This window comes from Suncus etruscus, chromosome 19, assembly GCF_024139225.1.
Source record: "Suncus etruscus isolate mSunEtr1 chromosome 19, mSunEtr1.pri.cur, whole genome shotgun sequence".
In the NCBI taxonomy this organism is placed as follows: Eukaryota; Metazoa; Chordata; class Mammalia; order Eulipotyphla; family Soricidae; genus Suncus; species Suncus etruscus.
Window position 1 is genome coordinate 3,864,500 of NC_064866.1, and position 25,197 is coordinate 3,889,696.

Genomic DNA, 25,197 nt, shown 5'->3' on the forward strand with positions numbered 1-25,197 from the left:
GATTGACTTTGGAGAACCAGGAGTAATTCCTGAGTGCCACTGGGTGTGACCACAAAACAAAACAAAAAACCTACATTCTTAGGTAAAATTTGGTTGAAAATTGGTGAGGATTATGTGCAAATTTAGGAAACTTTGAGTCAAAATGTATTCCAGCCATTATTAAATATAAAACCATACATTATCATATACTTTTTCAAAGTATCAGTTTCTTTACCTTTAAAATGGCTATAATAAATGCACCAGCTTCACTTATGAAAATTGAATAAAAATGCACAAAAATTTGCTTAGCAGGGCATGCCTATGGCACAGATTTTGCCAACTTAAAAGAGAGAAGGAAATAAAGTTGATTCACTTGTTTTCCAGTGTGTGCACAATGCCTTGTTTATTGTGCATTATTTATTAGTTTGTACACTAAAGTTCACACCCCAGGCATCGACTGATTTTTACTCTCAACTTTCTTAATAGTTGGATTGTTATTTATTGTATTTTATAAAAGTAACAATTTTCCAATCAATCGTATCTATCTTTTAATAAACTCTGAAGGATATCACCAAGAAGGGGAGAGTGGAGTTAGAGCAGAGAAGGGAACCACTATAGCAATGTTAATAAGAAATGATCGTTCTGGACAAGAACTGGGTACTCAAAGAAGATAAAGTAATATGCATGACATCCTTTCAAAAACAATATTTCCAATTATAGTGCCTAAAAGAGAAAGAAAGAGGAAGTTTGTCGCAGAAGCAGGCAGGGTTAGTGAGGGAGGAGGGGTGAGAGAAACTGGGGACATTAGTGGTAGGTGGTAAATGTGCACTGGTCAAAGAATAGACGCTGGATAATTTATGACTGAAACTCAATTAGAACCAACTTTGCGATTGTATCTCAAGATGCTTCAATTAAAAATTATTTTAAAAATATGACATGTAGGTGCCGGAGCAGTGGCACAGAGCATAAGGCGTCTGCCTCCGTGCACTAGCCTAGTAGGGACTGCGGTTTGATCCCCCAGGGTCCTATATGGCCTCCCAAGCCAGGAGAGATTTCTGAGATCATAGCCAGGAGTAACGCCTGAGCGTCACCGGGTGTGGCCAAAAGATAAAAACAAAAATATGACCTGTATAAGAAATTCTTGGAGTAATCCAAAATTGAGGGGCAAGAGAAAGAGGGTCCACTATGAACCAGTGATTTGGATAAAAAACCATGAAAATTTACAGTTCTGTAAAGCATATTAAAAATGAAAAAGTTTTGGAGCTGAAGAGACACTACAGCAGGTAAAGCACTTGACTTTCACACGGTCTACCTGGGTTCAATTCCTGGCATCATATATGGTCCCCAGAGTATTGCCAGGCATGATTCCTGAGCACAGAGCCAGGAGTACTCCATGAACACTGAAAGATGTGGCCCCAAAACCAAAATAAATAAACAATTTTTTAAATAAGAGGGCACAAAAAACCTTACTCGGTGCTCCTAAGATTTTTCAGGGCAACAATGTATGTATTAGTTTATGATTATGATGTGTGATTAAAACGAGAGGTCGTCACACTCAAAAGGAGAAATACAAATATTAGATGATCTTACTGATACTTTGTACAAATAAGAAATAAACCAAAAAGGAAATAAATCTAGGACTGGACAAAATCCAATAAAATCAAACCCTTACACTCTTAGAATAGTACTGTTTGTTGGGTGGAGGAGTGTATGAAAGTTCCCATGTCTTGTGGTAGAAAGATGTAAGTATCTTGGTGGCAGATATGGTATACCCTGAAAAATCACTTTTACACTCTTTGTAAAATAACATTACATCAATAAAGTGATGAGCTTAAAAAAAAAACTATTTCAATGGAATATTGAGGACAAAAGTCTGGAGTCAGTTAAAGAGAAAGTGAGAGGTAAATACATAAAACACACAGACTACATCATTTTTTAAGTGACATTTCTTATACAGAAAAGGGCCAGAACAAAAGCACAGTGGTAGGACGTTTGCCTTGCACATGACTAATCCAAGACAGACCTTGGTTTGTTCCTCAGAATCCTATATGGTCCCCCTAGCCAGGAGCAATTTCTGAGCACAAAGCCAGGAGTAATCCCTGAGTGTCACAGGGTGTGGCCCAAAAAGCAAAAAAAAAAAAAAAAAAGGGGGGGGGTGGGCATAGATTTAGTGACACACTTAGGAGGATTGGTAGGTTCAAATGAAAACCTTGGGTGTAAACTTCTACAATTGACTTTTTTTTTTTTAATATGTAGGTTCTTGATGTAAGCTTTGATGCCAAAGTTTCAGCCTCTACATTTTCTAAATTTTCTTAGGATTGTTGCTCAAGGATATATTAGGATCATATTATGAAGCTCAAGAAATAGTTCAGTTTTTTTGTCTTAAAAGGAAAAAATACCCGTAGAAAACTCACTGAGACCCAAGTGAGTGTCCCCAGACATTTGTGGCAAATAACATTATCACCAATAGGCAGAGACCATTTATAAATCAGGAGCTATCCTGTTTCTTTTCTGTTTACCTAATCATGTTATAGAAACATTAACTAAATCAAATGGGAAAGTGAGTTTGGTAACATAATTAATCAATTCAAAATCCACAATGACAAAGATAAATTTAGATCAGTGTTATTGGAAGATCAGGTGATGGGAATTTTTTATATTAATAATTTTTATTTTGACCAAAGTGGATTACAAATCATTCATAGTAGTATTTCAGGCACATAGTGACATTGAATCAGGGGCATTCCCACCACCAATGTTGTCCTCCCTCCACCCCTGTTCCCAGCATGCTTCCCATATGTCCCCTCCTTTGCCCGCAGGCTGCTAGTATAAGTTGTCCCTTCTGTGTCTAGCCTGTTGTAGATTGGGTGTCGATTCTGTTGTCGTTGGCTTTGGATTTGGTGTTCAAGTCTGATCATTTTTTATTTCTACTCAATGTTCATATGACTGTTTAGTCTTGGTACCCTCCATTATTTCCCCTTCAATTTGTGAGGCAGAACAAGATGGTTCAAGTTATGTGTTTCTATTTGAAGCAAAATGGAATGAACAGGAGAAGGAAGGACTTGAAAGAAATGGTTGGTTTTGGTTTTGGTTTTTAGTAGTAATGCTCAGGGTGAATTTTTGACTCTACACTCAGGGATTACTCCAGGCAGTGCTTAAGGGGGGACCATCTGGGATGCTGAGGATCGAACCTGGGTCAACTGTGTGCAAGGCCTTACCCACTGTACTATTGCTCCAGACCCTAAAAGACATGTTTGTGTTTCACCACCACTGCTTTGTAGCTGTTGGTCTTTAGGAAGTTTATACACCTAATAACAAGGAAATATTCAATCACCAAGCTAATCTTTTAAAAAATGTTCTGAGAGAGCTTGAGCTTCAAAGGACAGTGTTCTTTTTATGACTGAAACCGAACTACAATCATGTTTGTAATCATGGTGCTTAAATAAAGATATTTTAAAAAGAAATATTTAAAAAAGTGACCTGTACTTCAATTGTGACACTGACTTCCTTCCAACATGCCCAGATATAAGAGTGAAAACAAATGTAAGAAAACTCAGATTTTTGCTAGATGCCAGTATATACCCCCAACTATTTAGAAAGCTTCTATTTTTTATTTTAAATAATTTTTATTGTGACCAACGTGAATTGCAAATCTTTCACAATTCTATTTAAGATACAGAGTGACAGTGAATTAGGGACATTCCCACCACCAATATTGTCCCTCCCTCTGCCCCTGTTCCCAGCATGCATCATACCTTCCCCCTTTGCCCCCTGGACTTCTAGTGTAACAGATCCCCTTTGTATATAGCTTGTTGTAGATTGGGTATCTTGATTCTGTGTCATTAATTTTGGATTTGATGTTTAGGTTTGATCATTTTTATTTCCACTCAATGTCCATGCGATTGTTTGCTCCTGATGCCATCCACTCCTCTTCCCCCCCACTCCAATTTATGAGGCAGAACAAGATGATTGAAGTCCTGTGGTTCTTTTGGAGAAAAAAATAAAAGAAAGCTGTGAGAAGCCCATCTATATATTTTAAATATAAATTTAAAAGAAGAAAGAAAAAAAAAAGAAAACAAATCAAAACAAGCAATGACGAAAAATACAATAATCCAGTAAAAACAACAACAAGAAAGAAAAAAAGCAAGGGGTACTGGTGTGGCAAAGTTTGTGTGTGTGTGTGTTTGTGTTTGTGTGTGTGTGTGTTTTTGCATAGATACAGTAAGTACTGGGAAAATTAGAAAGGAAATTCCCTTGGCCCAAGAGTTACAGGGTTTCTTCACCTTGAAGCATACTGTCATGGGAACAGCTACAGGCTCCAGACACAAAAGCTATTAAAAGACACATTCAGTTTTCCTTTGTGTTGAAACAAGCTCTATGAAGTACATTTGCTTGTGCCTGCAAGGGGTCAGGCTTGGGTGGAAGGTGGTAAACTGGGGACACTGGAGGAAAGGTCACACTTTGTAGGACTGGTGTTGGAACACTGAAAATACAGCCTGAACTAATTGTATTGCATTGTGAACAACTTGGTAAATCATGGTGTTATAATAATAAAAGTAATAAAATAATCAAAAGAAAAAAGATGCATTTCTCTGGTTTTGAAATATTTTTTATTATTCAATAGGATATATTACAATAACATATAATCTCACAGAGAATCTTCTGGACCATTGAATGAGAGTAGCTGAAGAGTTGGAATTGAAAAAAAGTCAAGCTATACATAATAACCATAGGAGGCAGTTGTATATAAACAGGACCTCCTGAGAAAGAAATCAGAGACCTGCATTTCTTTTTTTTTCCTTTTTTTTAATATAATTTTTATTTTGATCATAGTGGCTTACATATTGTTGACAATAATATTTTAGGTACATATTTACATAAAATCAGGGGGGATTCCCATCACCAATTTGTCCTCCCTACACCTCCGTTTTTGTCCTACCTCCCATATCCTCTTCCCTCACCCCCAGGGCTGCTAGAATATGTGGTCCCCTCTGTACCTAGCCTACTACTTAGTAGTCTTGCACCTGTTTGGTCTTGGTGCCTCCCTTTTCCCCCCCTCTAACTGGGAGGCAGGACTAGCTAGTTCAAGTTACGTGGTTTTGTTTGAAGAAGAGAAAAGTAATAAACTGGGGCAAAAGTCTGATACGCCGAAAATGGGCGGAATGAGACTTGCATTTCTACACACACACCCCAAGAGCAGCATACCCATGTACCTGTTGGAGAGATGATGTTTTGCTTTGACTCACCTACGTTCAGAGGGAAACCTTTGGCCCAGTTTTTGAAGCCAAGGGAGTCTTGCTAAGCAGAGGCGGAGCTTCCAAGAGGTACATGCCTCTAGCTCTATAAAACCAGCTAGTACTGCTCTGGGCATCTCTTTGAAGAACTGGGAACTGCTGACTTTGCTGACTTGCAACTCTGAAAATGCAGCGATTATTGACGCCGGTGAAGAAGGTCTTGCAGGTAAAGCGAGTGATACATGAAGCCTCGCTCATGCCTGCTCGCCTGCTCCTAGCAGCTCACCAAAAGTAAGTGAAGTTCCCAGGGACTGTGTAGATGAACATTTAAGATGTGTCTTGGAAGAGGAGAGACCAAATATAAAAGCTTGGGGGCCAGGGCCAAGTGGACTATGATGCTTTGGTGGAGATAACTAAAAAGGACAAAATTAAATATCCAGGCCAAAGTCAATAACAATGGAATTAAGAGCTCCAAACTCTTCACAATCTAAACTTTAAATGGAACTGCTATACTGGGAGGGTGGGGGGGCCAAGGATGGTGGTAGGAATATACTCTGGGAACATGGTGGACGAAGGTCATCACTGGTGGTGGGATTGGCCCTGATTCATTGTATGTTTGAAACCCAACTATGAAGGACTTTGTAAATCACAATGATTTCAATAAAATTACATTAAATTAAAAAAAAAGATGTGTCATGGAAACAGTGCAGCATAGGCAAAGGGTCTATTCTAGGGACAACTTGACTGATCGCAGCCCACAGCTGGTAAGACTCTGTATCTTGGGGGGTTACTCATAACCAGATAACTCTGCTCAGATTTGGGAACTTCAGAATTCCAAGATCCCAAACCTCTAACACCCACTTTGCATAAACAATATCCTCCCAACTAAGCTGCAAAGAGTCATGAAACTACACAAATAGCAGGGGCCTTCTCCTCTCCACTGCCTTGACCCCCAGTGTCTAGAAAGTCTTATAGAATTCTGTGCCAATTGCAATGCTAGAATCACTGCATATTCTAAAAAAGCTGGGGGGAAAAAGATAAGTGTACTATTATCCATTGATTTCATGACTGAAAAAATAGATGTAAAAATAAGTGTGTTTTCATCATGTTTATACATAGAAATATTCTTTCTTGTTCACATGGGCACACACACACTCACTCCTTTTTGTTTTTGCTTATGCAACTTTTGTCTGGAACAAAGTCTGGAGACTGTGGTACCCTAAGCTTTGATAGCACAGCTGTTATTTACACCTCCAGATTCCTAAACAAACCACTTCAAAAGTCTAAACTTTAGAGTCTAAAGCCTTGCCCTTTATTCTCATTTAAACACCAATTTCTACGAATGCTTAAAAAAACAACTCTTCAGCCACTCAGTTGGGTTGTGGGTATACGTATCTTATCTCATTCTTCCTTCTGATCTGGGAGGTCCTGAAAATACTTTGCCTCCTTTTTTTTCTTTGCCTAAGCCCTCCTTCTGCACAACCCCTTCCAACCCAGTGGATGGTGTTTAAGAAGCTAACCTTGAAGGAAAGGAAAAAGTCAAGAAGAAATAAAGAATTAAAAGCCTGATGCATGTTCTTAAATTAAGCAACTCCAGGAAAAACACTATGTCAGTTCAACCAAATGTTTGCTTCTTAGAAAAATGAATATCAAGAAGAAATTCTTAACCCCAATGGTTTGATGCTACTGGAAGCTTCCTCATGTTAATTTTCTTGGAATGCTATGTAATTCGCTTCCAAAAAATAGTCAACTTGCCAGTGTGTTATCTCCCATGTGTTATATTATATCTGAACGCTAATGATCAGTATAACAAATATTGATACTGTCAGTCTCCTTCAGATGGTTCTATCAGATTACTCAGGTAAATTAGCTAAGTAGTATGTGCTTACAAATCAGAGCTTTACAAACTCCTGGGCATCCAGGTATTACTTGCATTAGATATCTAGAGTTAGAAAGATGGTGTATTTGAGGATTACAGCTAATGTCGTGTTGATGATTGAATGTATCAGATTGGGGATTGGTATCTTTGAATTGGACTTCTGGCACCATATTGTATAGGTTCTGACTTCCTATTTCCCCAACCCTCTGTGAAAATGTGTGTGTGGTGCCATAGTGTATATGTTCTGAATTTCCATTTCCCCACCCCTTTGTGAAATATATGTATGTGTGTGTCATTGCAGTTCCCAGAAAGGGCATATTTTTATTTCTCAGGATTGGCTTTATACTAGTGTCAAATAAAAAATACCAGACAAATAGCCAGTATGATTGACCTTGTGTCTTTTATGGAAAACAAAAACAAGTGAAATGAGTCTCTAAGACAGCTACAAATGTTACCAAGTGACTAGTTTTTGAGAGATTTCCTGAAAAAAACTTAGCTTTGTGACTGGAAAGAGAGAAGGCAGTGATCTTGAAAATGTTGGAGTGATGATCAGGCTGAGGGAGACGTCAGCCAGCCAGGCACAGATCAAGCATTAGCTAACCATGAGCTTCTACGTTGCTCATCCACAAATATTTGACAGTACAAACTCCATTTATTCGGGGACACTACGTAAAAAAGGCAGATAAATGAACTTCAAACACCTTTTATCAGACATGGGTGGACACTTGTCACTTTGATTTATTATCATATGATTTACTATCATGTTTCCCCTTTGCCTCACTGATCTTCTTGTTGGAAGAATGGGGTTGCTAGAAGCCCAGAATCCTATAGTTTCTGTGACTTAGAGAAAAATGTCTAGAACCAGGAAGTCATCTTGCTGTCCTTTCAGTATTAGAACTCTTGTAGTCATGCGTGATTCAAAGGAACTTAGTGTTCCCAGGAGTGTCACACACTGGACTGATATGTAAAGATTAAATATTTTTTAACTTTATTTATTTGTTGATTGATTGGTTTTTGGGCCACACCCAGAGGTGCTCAGAGGTTCACTCCTGGTTCTGTACTTGGAAATCGCCCCTGGCAGGTTGGGGGACCATATAAGATGCCAAGAATTTGAACCAGGTCCCTCCCAGGTCGGTCACATGAAAACCATATACCCTACTACTCTTCACTCCTAAGATTGAGTATTTAGAACAAGCAAGAAGCAGGAAGTTACCTTAAGCATAACACTTCATCAGTGTGTTCCTTGGCTTTGTCATCCTCAAAATGAACTATCACTTAAGTGACATCCTTAAGTCAAGAAAGGTTCCTTACTTATAGCTGGAAAGAGAAATTATATTGTCGCCAGGGTGACCAGAAAGCAAATACAACATAAAGATACAACAGTTCTAAATTTGTATTCATCTGAATGATCTCTTGAGGAAATTGACTAGTATCATCATTGAGATTTTGATTTTTCCTTACACTCCAGGTTTTCTACAGTTCCTGCTGCTCCTTTGGCCAAAAGGGATACTTGGCCAAAGGATGTGGGCATCGTTGCTCTGGAAGTCTATTTCCCAGCCCAGTATGTGGATCAAACTGACTTGGAGAAGTATAACAAAGTGGAAGCAGGGAAATACACAGTGGGATTGGGCCAGACAAGGATGGGCTTCTGCTCAGTCCAAGAGGACATCAACTCATTGTGTCTGACAGTAGTCCAGCGGCTGATGGAGCGCATCCAGCTCCCATGGGATGCTATAGGCCGGCTAGAGGTGGGCACGGAAACCATCATAGACAAGTCCAAAGCTGTGAAAACAGTGCTCATGGAACTCTTCCAGGATTCTGGCAATACTGACATTGAAGGTATAGATACTACCAATGCTTGCTACGGTGGCACTGCTTCTCTCTTCAATGCTGCCAACTGGATGGAATCAAGTTCCTGGGACGGTATGTACTGTCAGGTGCCTTATGAATTGGAGGCTAAATTCTATCCATTTTGCTTTTCAGTTCATCAGGTGATTTTATCTAAGAAAAAATTATTCACACAATTCTGCTATTACTTTAGATATTCCATTAGGTTTATGTCCACACAACCATTCGTTTAGTAGTTTTGTATTGAAGTACAAAGGCCTAATAAATTAGTATTTTTTCTGCTTTACTAGCGAAGAAATGGAGAGCCTAATATCTGACATAGTCAATCACTTCCCATTTTATTGATTGTATCTATTTCTCTTAGGTTTCTCTTGAGTGTATTAAATATTGGTGATGTTGAAAAGTTTAAATAAGTGTAACCAAGTGTTAAGGGAAAAACATCCTGGTAGAAATAAACCCCAGAATTATAGAATAGACTATTCTATTCTAAAGAGTATGTCTCTCCTATTACCTGAATTCCTAAAAATTACTTGAACAAACACAGCCTCACACCATATCTTATTTATATCTTACCTCAGTGTTATATTGGACAAAGATCTCTTGTGATAACAAGAAAAGATCTGAAGAAAATGGTTAAACTTGAGTGTTAGGATCTCATCCATGTCAATAATGGCTGGCAAGTTCCTTACTATGCTTTAGGATTTTTTGTTTTGTTTTATTTGATTTGGGTCATACCTGGCTGTGCTCGGAGGCTATTCCTGGCTCTGCACCCAGAAATTGCTGCTGGAAGTCTCAGGGGATTATATGGGATTCTTGATTTGTACTCAAAATAGCTCCTGGATCGAGGGACTATACCGGATGCCAGGAATTGAACCCACATCCGTCCTGGGTCAGTCATGTACAAGGCAAACACTCTACCACTGTGCTACTGCTCCAGCCCCAACACTGTTGGAATTCTTAGGAAAAATGTTGTTAGTTTCTATTAATCTGAGTTGTAATCCCGACACCTTTATCTAACATCAGCCAGCTATGTGACTTTGGGCAAATGACAACTTTAGGTTTCCATTTCTTTATCTATAAAAAGAGGATAACTATCTCATAAAGAAGCTTATTGTAGAGATTAAATTACATAAAATAGGTCTTCCAATGCAACACTAGAGTGAAATTAGGGGACTTACCCAAAGTTATGTAGAATACTAAAATTAAAACTACTCACTATGTACTAAAAAATTACTGTGAAAGATTTATAATTTATTTTGGTCAAAATAAAAATTATTTAATTAAAAACTACTTTTTTTCTCTCACATATTCAAATCTTGCCGACCATATTTCCAGAGAAATTAAAACAAATAGTTACAATAGCAATATTTTATCAGGGCTGGAGAGATAGCATGGAGGTAAGGTGCTTGCCTTGCATGCAGAAGGATGGTGGTTCAAATCCTGGCATCTTATATGGTCCCCTGAGCCTGCCAGGAGCGATTTCTGAGTGTAAAGCCAGGAGAAACCCCTGAGCTCTGCCAGGTGTGGCCCAAAAACCAACCAAACCAAACAATATTTTATTGAATTATTAGTCTATTATAGAGTTAACTATTATGCATCAGTCTGTTTAGTGTCATCACTCAACATAAATTCTTTTCATAATGAAAGTTGTACTGAGTCCTTCAAAACATGATACAAGATCCATTCAGAATTAAAAATAAATGGAAGAGATTGGAGTGATAGCACAGTAGTAAAGCCTTTGCCTTGCAAGCAGCCTATCCGGGACTGACCCTGGTTTGATCCCTGGCATCCAGTATGCCCCCCACCAAGCCTTTCAGGAGTAATTTCTGAGTGCAGAGCCTGGAGTAACCCCTGAATATCTCTGGGTGTGGCCCCAAAACAACAACAAGAAAACTTAAAAAAAATGAATGAAAATTTCACATGCTATAGATGAGTGATCTTAAAAAAGTCATTTAATATATTTATATGGTAATATATTTATCTGTAGACAAGAATATTACCTAAATTATTGTAATGTTTCAAGAATTATTTAAGAAAAAATAAGTATTTAGCTATTACCTCAAGTAATCTTATTCCTGACGTCTTGACATTTTATAATTTAGAGGAATTCTTAGAATCATGGAGTGCTATAAGTTAATTGGTTAAAAGCCAAAATCTGCTCAAACATGTCAATTCATAAACTTTCTATTGATTTTAGGAACACAATTCTGAGAAAATGATCACATTATAGCTAAAGCAACGAGACACTGTGTTGCGACCTTTACATTGCAAATCTATCATAATTTCACAAGAACATAAGCTCCTTGGGACAGGATTTTATTTATGGATTGATCCATCTCTAGTAGCTAAAATTGGATCCACCACAGAGTCTATTCAAGACCTTCTGCTTATAATTATTTCTCTTCTTATTTCAGGTCGCTATGCCTTGGTGGTCTGTGGTGATATCGCAGTCTATCCCAATGGTACCGCTCGTCCCACAGGTGGTGCAGGAGCTGTGGCTATGTTGATTGGGCCCGAGGCTCCTCTGGCCCTTGAGAGAGGTTTGTAATAAATGGTTATTTATTACATGGTTATACTATGGTTATTGCTATGGTTATGTGGTACTAAGAAACTTCAAGGTATAGCCTATATCAGAGTTCCTCGTCTCAAGCAGATGTAGACACTACTTAGGCATACAGCAACCATTTGAGGATATACTGGCAATCAAAAAGCAGAACTTGCAGTAAATGACAGCAAGAAAAAGAGAGATCATCAGTTTCCTTTTTTGCACCATCATACACTAGGACAATGGCATGTCATATGATGGGGCTGAGGCTGCCAACACAGAGAAGTAATTGACACCAAAAGATAAAAGAATAAATTGGGAACCAAGGGAAACTATTGGTATCTATTTCAGGGCTAGTTAAACCCATAGACATGTGGAAAGAGATATACAAATTTCATTTATGACTGAGCAGCAATATATTCTTTTTCTCGTTGGAAAATCAAAGCATGTTGAGTGGACTTAGACAGATAATAGTCAAAAGACTGTTTTTTATCCCATATTCTCTGCTCAATATGGACCACATTGTATTAATCCTTAATCCTACTGTGTATTCTTTCAGGGCTTAGAGGAACTCACATGGAGAATGTGTATGACTTCTACAAACCAGATGGGAGTACAGAATACCCAATGCTCGATGGGAAGCTTTCCATGCATTGCTACTCAAAGGCCTTGGACCGATGTTACGCATATTACCGCCAGAAAATTCAGAAACAGTGGAAGCAAGGTAAGGACAACCCCCACATGACCAAGAGTTTACCCTAAAAACTTAAGGCACGTTTCTGAAATGCTGTTTCATCTGCTCTTGTTACATTCTTCCCAAGGGCAAGATTTGGATGTGCTTCCAAAGTCAAGGATTAAAATGCCTCTAACTATAGGCAAATGAAATAAAACAAACAACTCAGGGTCAAAGCCATCTGTAAATGTCAGCCACTTGGAACTATAAATTGAGCTTTGCTACCATTTAAGTGGAGAATGATTTCTCTCTTGGCTTATTGTTGATCACGTTCATAGTTTTGATTATTGTTAAAAGTCTTCCTGTATTTTCAGATGCTAACATCTTATCTGTGAATTTTTTTTGTGAATGGCAGTTATAAGTTATTTTATATTTACCTTAATTTCTGAATTTTCTGATAAAACAGACATAGATTTTATAATCAAAAGTAACTATCTTTAAGATATATATAAACTTAATTTTTAATAATATCTTTATTTAAGCAGCATGATTACAAACGTGATTGTCATTGGGTTTCAATCATAAGAACATATTAACTTATTTTTATTTTGTTTTATCTTTGTATTAAACTTGATTGATTGATTGGTTTGAGGGCCATAACCAGCAGTGCTCAAGAGTTATTCCTGGCTCTGCATTCAGAAATCTCCCCTGGCAGGCTGGGAGATCCGTCCCTCCCAGGTTGACTGCATGCAAGGCAAATGCTCCATTGCTCCATTCTAGCCCTTGTTTTGCTTTTTGAATTTTTGGTTGTATCCAGCAGGTCTCAAGCCTTATTTCTGGTTCTGCACTCTGGGATCACTCCTGGCGATGCTCAGGAGATCATAACTGCATGCAAGAGATACACTTTAACCATATACTATCTTTCTGGCCCCAGAAAGATTTTTTTCTTAAAAAAATTAAAGAATTCTTACTTGGTTATCCAAGCTCAGGAGGGCATTTTCAACAGGCAAGTTTCAAGTAAGAAAAGATATATACTGAAACTATGAATGCTCTAAGGTTGATGTAAAGAATTACTTCTTGCCCCTTTGCATTGTATAGGTAGGATGTTATTTGGACCTTTGTCAACATCCACTGTAAAAAAATGCTACTGCATAGTTGTTCTTGCCTTCTCTAAATTCTTGTGCAAACCAATTTTTCTTCCTAATTTTGATATAACTTTTATAGATGTTACTTTGAATTCGGACTCTCTCTCCATGAAGAAGTGTCTTCTTAAGCATGAGTGAAATGACCTGGATTGCAAAGTAAAATGCAAATATGGTTCTGTATCTAAATCCAGTCATTTTCAAACTGGGGATCTGTGAGCACCTTAAAAAGACCTCACATGGGCTGGAGCCATAGCACAGCAGATAGGGTCTTTACCCTATCAGGTTTGATCCCTGGCATCCCAGATGCTCCCCAAAGCCTGCCAGGAGTGATTTCTGAATGCAGAGCCAAGAGTAAAACCTTAGCGCCTCTGAATGTAGTCCCAAAACAAACAATCAAACAAAATAAATACAAAATAGCCTCATATTTAGAAGATTTTCCTTCTCTGGAAAATATTCCAATAGGTTGAGCCAGGGGGAACTATTTGCCATAGCAATTGGTGATAGGAGATAGGAAGAATATATTTCTTTCTTGTCTTTCTTGTAGAGTAGAATAGAGTACTTGGTAAAATGCAGATTTGATGAATGAACAAGAGTTCTGTGTGTTTTCTGGAAGTAAAGTTAGTTTCCTAAGAGAAAATTTATTTCTCTTTATTTTTTATTTTTGTCTATTTTTGTTAATAACATCTGTATTTAGACATCTTGATTACAAACATGATTGTAGTTGAGTTTCAATCATAGAAAGAATGCCCCCCTTCACCAGTGCAGCATTCCCACCACCAATGCTCCCTATCTCCCTTCTCTCCTCGACCCCTTGCCTATATTCTACTTTTTTTTTTTTTTTTTTTTTTTGGTTTTTGGGCCACACCCGGCGGTGCTCAGGGGTTACTCCTGGCTGTCTGCTCAGAAATAGCTCCTGGCAGGCACAAGGGACCATATGGGACACCGGGATTCGAACCAACCACCTTTGGTCCTGGATCGGGTGCTTGCAAGGCAAACGCCGCTGTGCTATCTCTCCGGGCCCCGTATTCTACTTCTTTAAAGCTTGGAATGTGAGTCTAAATGACTCCTCCACTTCTCTCCCTCAAACCTTGCTTTTACACTTTCTCTTCCAGCTGGCATCGATCGACCTTTCACCCTTGATGATTTACAGTTTATGATCTTTCACACACCCTTCTGCAAAATGGTCCAAAAATCCCTGGCTCGCCTAATGCTCAATGACTTCCTGTCAGCCAGCAGTGACAATCAGGCCAGCCGCTATAAGGGGTTGGAGGCCTTCAGGTGAGTCTCTTAAAAGTAGCCTAGAGGGTGGGAAGGGTGTAGAAGATGAAATTCAGACCATCTGCCCACTGCTGGGGAAGAAAAAAAAAATTCTCACACACAGTAGAACTAGCTCCAAGAATTTATATGGGTTAATTGGTTATTGTTTCCTGAAAAACTTTATGTCAGAAACTACATTGAATTCACTGGCACTTATAAAACTAGTAAGTATAAGACTCTTTAGAGAATCCTATTTCTTAGGAGTAAAGAGGATGTAGCTAAAAAGTACAACCAAACTAGCATTTTTAACCAGTAGAAACAGAAACATGGGTGCATTTTTATTTATAAGTTAGTATAGTTCTCCACTGAGTCACTCAAATAGAATTAAGAAATAGGATATTATTTTGCTCAGTTCAATGTTTGCCTCTAATCAATATTAATCTATATTGATTTAATATTGAGAATGTGTGATGTACTTACTTCATTGCTAAATAATGGGGATTGTAGGACCAGAGAAAATAGTACAGCAGGTAAGGTGCTGGCCTTGCACATGGCCCATCAGGGTTCAGTCTCCAGCACCCCAGGTTGTCCCTCTAAGCGTCTCCAAGAGAGTGGCCTTGAGTCACTGTATTCTATTTTTTTATTTTTTTCCCTTTGAAAAAAAGTTGATTTTTGTTTCTCTATCTAAATTTTTTTTGTTTTTGTTTTTTCTTTTCTGCTCCGCTCCTTCCCTCCCTCTATCTAAAAATTTTAACTCAGTTGGACTCATATGCAAAGTCTATTTCTTGTACAACCAGTCATATTACTACCCCATCTATTATTTTCCCTTGCAGTATTTTCAATTGGCCAGTACATAGTAATTTTTTTCAATACAATGTTTTTTTTTTTTTATTTTAAACTATTTATTTAGTGATTGATTGGTTTTTTGGGACACACCTAGCGGCACTCAGGGGTTACTCATGGCTTTGCACTCAGAAATCGCCCCTGGCAAGCTGGGGGACAATATGGGATGCTGGAAATCAAATCACGTCCCTCCTGGGTCAGCCACATGCAAGGCAAAAGTCCCATTGCTGTGCTAGCTCTCCAGTCCTTGTCAATAAAATATTTAGGCTTAGTTTGCATAAAAATTTGTCATAGCTTTTGCACCACCTATGATTCCTAGAATTGATCACTGAAGTTCCACTTTAAATTTTCCATTTACTCTAATGATCTGAAACTATCTTGTATATTTTCATAAATATATCAGGTTCTTTTTCTATCAGAATTAAATTACCTGATCTCTGTGTTGTATTGTCTCGTCCTCAAACCAGAAACTATACATTGTAAAGCCTGAGCTACTGACCTGTGCAACCTGCTCTTTCAACTTTATTCGGGGTGGAGGGTGGGGGTCACATTTGGCGGCACTCAGGAATTACTCCTGGCTCTGGACTCAGATATTGCTCCTGGCAGGCACAAGGGAGGCTGGGATTCAAACTACTGTCCGCCTTGAATTGGCTGCATGCAAGGCAAACGCCCTATCGAAGTGCTATCTCTCTGGCCCCCTCCTCTTGCAACTTTTGACATCCTTAACTTTGCCCACATTTCTGGGCACTCCTCTAACTTCAGATAGGTGGAGGTGTAATTTTTAGTTTTATATCGTATTTGTTACCATTTACAGTTGTTCTTATAAAGTGCTAAGGTGTGAGGAATTCATTTCACCATAGAAATTAATCTCAGCTAAATACAAATCTTTTATAATGATGTATAAAGACGCAGAAGCAGGGCTGCACAATGGGTAGGGCACTTGCCTTGCATTTGACTGACCTGAGTTTGAGCCCCCAAATCACACATGATCTCCCAAACTTTGTCAGGAGTCACAAGAGTAAGTCCTGAGCACTGTCGATGTAGTCCCCAAACTACAACAGCAAAATAAACTAGAAAAAAATAGTAAGAAATATCAGAATCTAAATTCCACCTACTTTCTGTATCACATTTTTATTGCATTCTTCATTTGCTTATACTCACAGAACACACTTGCCTTCGCAAACATGCCAGACCAGCTCTCATAAGAACATTGTGTTTGTCCTATTTTCCATTGGCTATTTACGACTCTCTTTAATTACATGTTTGTTTGAAAAACAATTAAATTAAAAGTCATAAAAATAAGAAAGCAGGAGCCTGAGTGATAGCGCAGCAGTAGGCCATTTGCCTTGCACGTGGATGGTCCAGGACGAACCTCAGTTCAGTCTTCGGCATCCCATATGGTCCCCCAACCCAGGAGTGATTTCTGAGTAAAGAGCCAGGAGTAACCCTTGAGTGTCACTGGGTGTGGCCCCAAAACCAAAAAAAGAAAAAAGAAAAAAAACAATAAAATGAAGAATGAAAATTAGGAATGGAGAAATTTGAACAAACTAGGGCACATCTTAACACAGTGGTCCTCAAACTGTGACCCATGGCTCACTGAGGAAACTTATCCAGACTTCTGGGTGTTATTGCCGCTGCTGCCTGTCCTGCTTAGTTTATCCAGGGCCAGCAGAGCATATTGTGAGATGTGTGCCCCAATCTCTGACTCCCTCTTTTCTCTGTCTCTCAACTCCTCCTCTCAGTCTTGGGCAGAGGTCCTCAAACTATGGCCTCACCAAAAGCAGACCCATAGTTCCCACTGAAATACTTGTAAGTTTGTTGGTTTAACTTTACTTGTTCTTCATTTTAAATATCCTATTTGTTCCTGTTTTTTTTTTCTTCTTCAAAAATAAGATATCTGCAGCATGCATAGGAATTTGTTCATAGTTTATTTGTAACTATAGCCTGGCCTCCCAATGGTTTGAAGGACATTGAACTGGCCCCCCTGTTTAAAAAGCTTGAGGCTCCTTGTATTATCATGTCCTAACATTTGAAAATATTATGCCTTTCAAATTAATGTTATAGAAGATGAGTTAATGCTTTTAAGAAAACTAGCTAAGGATTATACTGAACATAAAGTATGATTCTACTTCCCAATACTGTAATCTGTAGAAATAGAATGGATTCCATCGGTCTACATGCTCTTTCTAAAGGGAAGCGTTATTAGTGATAGTTTCTCTTTATATTTTTCTGTCTTTTCAAATATTCTACAGTTGAAATGTGTGCACAAATGTCTTCTTCAGAAGCTGTCACTCTCTTTCTTGCTGTCTACCTCCCATCCTAGGGCCTCTTATTTGTTCTCTTTTCTTTTGACTCCCTTGCAGGGGGCTCAAAATAGAGGACACCTACACCAACAGGGACCTGGAGAAAGTATTAGCAAAGGTCTCTTTGGACACATTCAACAAGAAAACGAAGGCTTCTCTTTACCTGTCCACGAACAATGGGAATATGTACACCTCATCTCTGTATGGTTGTCTAGCTTCTCTTCTGTCCCAGTGAGTACTGAATTTGGTCACACTCCCCCTACCTTCCAGTCGCTCCCCCTCAGAATGGTTGGAGTGAGAGGGTCAGCCAACCTTGGTTTCTCTCCTGGTTCAGATTTTTTTTTTATTTGGGGGCCCAGTGGTACTCATGGATCTGCACTTAAGAATCACTTGTGGCAGTGTTTAAGGGACCATATGGGATGCTGGAAATCAAACCTGGGTGGGATGCATGTAAGGCAAGCATCCTACCCACTAGAGTATAACTCTGGCCCCAGCTCAGATTTTTTTTAAAGAAGATATGGGAGAAAAAGAGAAAGAGGTGTGTGTGAAAGGAAGATAAGTGGGAAAAAAGAAAAATAGAAGATAAGTGGGGAAAAAACATGTGCTTAGAAGGCACATGTTTAGGTAAATTTACTATGTGTATTAAGTAGTAATCATGCCAGTAAAATTTAGTATCAGAGAATCAAAAAATCCTCTGGAATACAAAAAAACAGATGATTTTGCAAAGTTCTAATTCATCCATTGGATATATCTCTATAGTTAGTAGAGCATTATGGTCTAGCTTTCAAGCCATAAACTAGGTGACATTTAAATCTACTTACCACTTACTAGTGGTGTAATTAAAATATATCTATGTGTTTCATTTCTCTGATATGTAAAGTGTAGGTAACTTCTTTGAAATGCAGATTTTAATGCTGTTGAGTTGTTGGGTTCTAAATTTTTTCCCTGCAGACATTCTGCCAAAGAGTTGGCTGGTTCCAGGATTGGTGCCTTCTCTTACGGCTCTGGTTTGGCAGCAAGTTTTTTTTCATTCCAAGTGTCCCAGGATGCTTCTCCAGGTGAGTCCTTCTCTCTGTCAGGTACATTTGCACATCTGCAAGACAAGATTCTCTCTCTCTCTCTCTCTCTCTCTCTCTCTCTCTCTCTCTCTCTCTCTCTCTCACACACACACACACACACACACACACAAGCAGGAACTTCTTTTGTCTTTTTCACAGCTATCATTTGGACAGAATTATGCTAGATTAGAAATTATGCTAGTGATTAGAAACACTCTTTGAAGGGATTTCAGCGAGAGTAAAATTGTCCATTTTATGGATTTGAAGCATTTCCCTCTACAACTTAGATACTAGATCAAAAAGTAACAAAGGTGGATATGGAAAACCCTGTCCGATTGTCCTAGCAGACATTTAGGTCAAGTTACAACTGCTTTAAATAGGGCAGTTGATAGATTTGAGATTTGAGCTATCCAGTAAATATTTATCTAGTAAATATATGTGACAAGAATGTGTCTCTCAACACTGTAGGTAGCATGACTAAATGTCATATTATATGTTTTGCTTCTATTGTTTGTTGACCATTATTATTTTCTTGGTGTTCTAAGCCACACACAAAGTGATAGTTTCCAAACTATGAAAACCTGTAGAGCCTGGCTCATTTTTGACCAGTAACTATGATTGATTGGTTTGTAGCAGTAATTATGACCATTAAACAATCTTTTTTAAACAATCTATGTTTAACAATCTTGCCTTTGTACCCCAGGCTCCCTCTTGGATAAGCTAGTGTCTAGTGTATCAGACCTACCACAACGACTGGACTCCCGGAAGCGTATGTCTCCTGAACAATTCACAGAAATAATGGAGCAAAGGGAACATTTTTTCCACAAGGGTAAGAAAACGGGCAGGGTGAAAGCCAGAGAAAACAATATTTTTTTCTCAGATTCTGTGTCAAGACTTGAGAGTAGGGATTCATCGGAAGACTAAGATGGGTCAAGATGAAGACTTTGATGGATAAAAGAGATATTAAATATAAAGGGGCAGAAAGTCAGAGAGATAGTACAATGGGTAGGGCTCTGCCTTGCACATAGCAGGCCCTGTGTTCATCCCATATGATTTCTCATATACTGCCAGGAGTGATACTGAATGCAGAGGTAGAACAACTCCTGAGCATCACTGGATTTGGCCCCTAAATAACCCCCAAATGGTCTGTTTGTTGTTGTTGTTTTTTTATATAAAGGGACAACATGTAGGTAGAGAAAAAGAAAACAAATTTGGAAAGAGGTAGGACACAGCATGTGACTTTCAACACTAGCCATCCAAAATGGAATATTGAACAATATAGTCTCATGGAGGCCAGAGGTATAGTAGAGTCTTTGGAAATTCTAACTATGCAACAATTTTAAAGAAAAGGCCCAACTTCGGAACTAGACATCCAAATCTAAATTGACATTTGATGCCCACTAAATCTTTATCTTTGGAAAAATTATTAAACTTTCCTTAGTTGTTTCATTTCTAAAACCATAACAAAGTTGCAGGCTTGTCAGATTCAATGAATTTATATATGTGCATACTTTATCCACAAATATTATTATTGTTTCCTCCCAAATGGCCCCCTTTCTTTTCAAAGATGAAAATGAAAAGATGAACAAAGGAAGCTAAAACAAGCTCAAATTAAGATGATCGTTTGAAACCCAGAGTAACCATAATATCTCAAGTGAAACTTGAGACACAGGGTTTTCAATTTTGTCTGGAAAGGGGACAGAACATATAGAATGATCAATGTTCCAGGAAAAGTAGGCCTAACAGGCAATGATCTGGAACAGAGTACATGTGAGAACAAAGAACAACAATTAGAATAAAAATAGTAATGAAAAAATGTAATAAAGAAAAAAAGAAACAAAGAAAATTAATAAAAAATAGAATCACTGTAATAAACAATATTAGACATAACACTAAAATACTACAGTAAATAAGTGCCAGAAAACTAAAGGCTAAGATGAAACCATCTATTAGGAAACTGGTAATTCTAGGTAAGTTCTAGGTTAGTTCTAGGTAGTTCTAGGTTAGTGCTAGGTAACTCAAGGATAAGGTATATCTAGGAAAAGGGACTTGATAAAAATTTTAGAGGAGAAAAGGCATGTTTACTGAAGATTCATAGCCAAATCTTGATAACTAGATCCAACATGTTTACTTTTGTCTCTTCTGCTGGCCCAATTTGCCATTGAGTGGATCTTCTAGTCCCCTCACTACAGAAGTCTAGAGAATTTCATTAGGAAGCTACGCATATCTCTATTATTCTATTCCCTTCCCCAATCCAATAGAGCTCTTTGTGAGTACTGTCTTTTCTCATTCCACAGTGAATTTTTCTCCACCTGGTGACATAAACAGCCTTTTCCCAGGCACTTGGTATTTGGAGAGAATAGATGAGCTATTTCGCCGAAAATATGCCCGGCGTTCTCTCTAAAGTTGGTGAGTGGAAATTTCCAGGGTTGGCAATATCAAGTTCTTCCTCTGGGTAACAAATATAGTTCTGTTACTATACAGAGGTCAGGGAGACTCTATTTAGTGTGTCAAAGAGACCCTGAATCATCATGAACATAGGAATTTGTATCATGAAGATGAACTCAAATTCTTTTGCTCTCAAAGGCAAAAGCTGGAGAATAGCCTTATTCTTAACCTCCAATCTAAAATGTGAAAAAAAAAGGAGTCAACTCGTTTTCCAGGTACCCTCATAATATTAAACCTTCCATCCCTTAATCAGAATTTATTAGAAACAAAGTAAGAGCTCACAAGGATATACAGATAGTTGGTCCAAAGCCATGGATCTCTTTAGTCCAAAAGGTGAGATCAACAACAAAGATGAAGTTTCAGAGAAGATATAAGTGAGTTGGGCATAAACCCAAAAGAAAACAGCATTGGGAATTCTTTTAGAGCCAGAGGCCTCTTCGGTGTGATGAGGTCAGGGAAGGAAAGAGCATTGAGGCAAGAGAAGAAATAGGACAATTCTTTATGCTACTTTATATAAGAAAAAACAAATAATCAGTAGCTCATGAATGCTAATATTGGCCTTTAGTTTTACCATCTAGATTGATAAGTCGAGAGGAATAAGAAACATTTTCCCTTACAGCCAGAAGTCCAAACATTTTTTGATCCCCATTCTCAAACATTACTTCTCTGTTTGAGTGTTGTAATAGATAAAAAAAGAGAAAAATATAAAAGATTATCAAGAGCAGGGTGAGGCACAGAAGAAGAGGAAGATGTCTGTAGATGAAGGAGGGTCCCATATAGAGGAAGGTGTCCTCTCACTATGGACCACTTCCCATATTTTCATTAGTGTTTCCCTCTCTACTACTGATAAAGTGCTATCTCTGAGGTGGTAGAAATGAGGCCAGGAGACAAAGGACCAACAGACCATAGCTGCAGATTGGGGGAAAATTGAGTTCTCTGTATTTCACCACATAAATGTTGCCGATTTTATGATAAAAATATTTTTGCATAAAGTGTGGGCTGCACAAACCATTATGCTGTGCAGCTTCACTTTTTCTATCATTGTGTGGGTATACTTAAAAATAATGTCTTACTAAACTCTTTGGTACAATGCTAGAGTTCATGGATAACTCATGAACATATACTATCTATAAACACAGTTTTGGTTATGCAGTGATATATACCATACTGTATCCACCATACTGTGGCACTCCCAGTCTGCTTGCTTTCTTGCTTGTTTGTTTGAAATATGGTTCTTTTTTTTATTAATATCTTTACTTAAACACCTTATTACAAATATAATTGTACTTGGGTTTTAGTCATGTAAAGAACACTCCCCTTCACCAGTGCAACATTCCCATCACCCTTAATGTCCCAAATCTCTCTCCCCCCACCCCACCCACTCCCCACATTTATACTCTAGACAGGCTTTCTACTTCCCTCATTCATTCATTCATTCATTCATCCATTCATTCATATTGTTATGATAGTTCTCAATGTAGTTATTTCTCTAACTGCACTCATCACTCTGTGGTGAACTTCATGTTGTGAGCTGGACCTTTCAGCGCTCCTCTTTTGCCTCTGAGAATTATTGCAAAAATATCTCTTTATTTTTCTTAAAACCCATAGATGAGTGAGACTATTCTGAGTCTATTTCTCTCCCTCTGACTTATTTCACTCAGCATAATAGATTCCATGTACATCCATCTATAGAAAAATTTCATGACTTTATCTCTCCTGACGGCTGCATAATATTCCACTGTGTATATGTACCACAGTGGACAAGTGAGTCGCCAAGAGAGAGGAAATTAATATATCAAGCAAAGTTCAGTGCTCAGAAGTAGAAGATAGAGGCAGGGCTAGGAGGGAGATGGAGATGGAGAAGCAGAGACAGAGAATGGAAGGAAAATTTGAGACTTTTCAAGGGAGGGTATCCACATAAGGTCCCTTTCTCTTTGGGTACACAAACTTTCCAGGTACCTAGGCAGCACTGTGCTTCCCAAGGCAGGCCAAAAATTGGTGCTCTTGTCCTTTCTCATGCTGGTTTCTCACTGTGACATTGGGCATAGACACCCCAGGAAATTAGTCTTGCAGTTGGGTATAAAGAGATGCAGATTAGACTTCTTTATTACAGGACTTTTTCTACACAGGGGTTAATCATAGGGTTTAATCTAGATGAGAGTTCTGATTAATTGATCATTTTTCCCTCTTTCTTTCTTTTTTTTTTGACAGACCTGTGGAGTAGTCCTGGGAATAGCAGAGCTTTTGCCTATAAATAATATATTTTTTAAAACCCCACTCTTAACTAGTAAATAACCTTGGATTTGACTGTGTCTCATAAGCACTGACCCCATAGAGTGAGGCCCCCTCCATGTCTCTTCCTGCTGTGGTCACCGTCATGAGCTGATGGAGCTGGGTTTTCATCTGTGCATGAAGGAGATGAAGACCCAGACTTGAATCACTGTCAGGAAACGTGGCCAACCCTCGTGCTCTTCAAGATCCAGATAACTTGGTTCCATTTTGTTATTGCATCTTTATTATTATATGTTGGTACTGGTGTAGTTTCATTCATTTCTCTTGATTTCCATGTACTTATCAATTTTTGATCTAGTATGAAGCTAACATAATATAATCATAAGATCTCGGGGTCAGGAGGGGACTATGAAGAGAGAGCACAAAGGGCCAGATCTTGTGTTTTACATGAAGGAAACCCAGTTCTATCCCTGGCACTACTCAATTCTTCTCACCCTCCCAACATCACTGCAGTGATCTCTTTGCAATGAGGCAAGAATAGCTCCTGGGTGTGTCAGAGAGGGGGAGGGAATATCTCCTTGATTGTGTATGAATCATAACTCCAAAACTTCTCAGTGCACATACAGGGAACCTGGCAGACCTCTGGCTAAAAGGACCCCAGAATCCCCGACCCATCACAGCAGTTATTTTGCTGAGCTTCACACTTCACTCTCTCTCCCTCTCTCTCTTCTGTACTTCCCTGAATGAGAAATACAGTGAAAAAAAAACTGCTGGAAGTGAGGAAACCCAGCTTCTTTCCTTAATGTAAAGATATTAAGTAGAGGAGAGCTGACATACAGAGCCCAGAAAGCCAGAAAGGAATTCCAGAACTCATTGGTTATGTCTTCTCAGATCATCTGGGCAAATATACTCAGGGCAGATGTCAATGGCTGTACTGTACTCTTTGGGCCTCACCATCTCCTAACATTTAAGTTTTTTGGTTTGGTTAGAGCCACAGTTGGTAATGCTAGGAGTTACTCTTGGTTCTGCACTCAGGAATTACTCCTGGGAGTGTTCAGGCTCATATGAGATGTTGGAGAAAAAAACCAGGTTGGCTGCATATAAAGCAAATGTCATGCCCACTATACTTCACTCCAGCCCCTGTTTGTTTTTGGCCCAAAATGGTGATGCTCAGGGATTACTCTTCACTGTATACCAAAGGAATTACTCTGGACAGTGCTCAGAAAACCCAGAGATGGAACCTGAATTGGCTGTGTGCAAGGCAAACATTTTTACCTGATGTGCCATTGCTCTGGCCCCCACTTCCCTCCAAAGTTTTGATACCTAACAGAAAAACTTACTTCTAGGCTGTGTGCTCCCCCTGTTATAGGACTTTGACCTCCAATATTCTCTTACAGAACAGTCATGGTTCAAGCTTGTTCTTTCTACTCATGGTCTCCCTTAAACATGTATCTCCATTGTTTATTTCTTGGTATTTTGGGGGGGGTTGTTTAGGGGTCACACCCGGCTGCACTCAGGGGTTACTCCTGGCTTTACGCTCAGAAATAGCTCCTGGCAAGCTCAGGGGATTATATGGAATGCTGGGATTTGAACCACCGTCCTTCTGCATGCAAGGCAAACACTTTACCTCCATGCTATCAAAAAGATACCATTTCTTGGTATCTTTACTTGCTTTTTCCACTCTAGAGAAGCACATATTTTTATTTCTTGAGCAAGTACTTCTCTTTCTCTCCCCTTACATTGTTCTATAAAG

At 38.7% G+C, this 25,197-nt stretch overlaps 1 protein-coding gene across 2 annotated transcripts; it reads left to right on the top strand.

Moving 5' to 3' along the window:
* The first annotated feature begins 5,346 nt into the window (after positions 1 to 5,346).
* On the top strand, positions 5,347 to 23,436 carry HMGCS2 (3-hydroxy-3-methylglutaryl-CoA synthase 2). 2 transcript variants are annotated; one of them, XM_049765924.1, is made up of 10 exons: positions 5,347 to 5,504; positions 8,561 to 9,015; positions 11,355 to 11,480; positions 12,045 to 12,209; positions 14,416 to 14,581; positions 17,767 to 17,937; positions 18,658 to 18,764; positions 19,468 to 19,593; positions 21,062 to 21,173; positions 23,424 to 23,436. In XM_049765924.1, the coding sequence occupies exons 1-9, from the start codon at positions 5,401 to 5,403 to the stop codon at positions 21,166 to 21,168; spliced, it is 1,527 nt and encodes a 508-aa protein (XP_049621881.1). In that variant the 5' UTR covers positions 5,347 to 5,400; the 3' UTR covers positions 21,169 to 21,173; positions 23,424 to 23,436. The 2 variants fall into 2 exon arrangements, with proteins under 2 accessions (XP_049621881.1, XP_049621882.1); XM_049765925.1 differs by lacking the exon at positions 23,424 to 23,436 and adding an exon at positions 21,546 to 21,564.
* Positions 23,437 to 25,197: the final 1,761 nt, after the last annotated feature.

Coding starts and splice junctions, on each gene's coding strand:
- HMGCS2 (XM_049765924.1), top strand. CDS start 5,401: ATGCAGCGATTATTGACGCCGGTGAAGAAGGTCTTGCAGGTAAAGCGA. Junction 18,765..19,467: donor GTCCCAGGATGCTTCTCCAG/GTGAGTCCTTCT, acceptor TTTGTACCCCAG/GCTCCCTCTTGGATAAGCTA. Junction 19,594..21,061: donor GGAACATTTTTTCCACAAGG/GTAAGAAAACGG, acceptor CTCATTCCACAG/TGAATTTTTCTCCACCTGGT.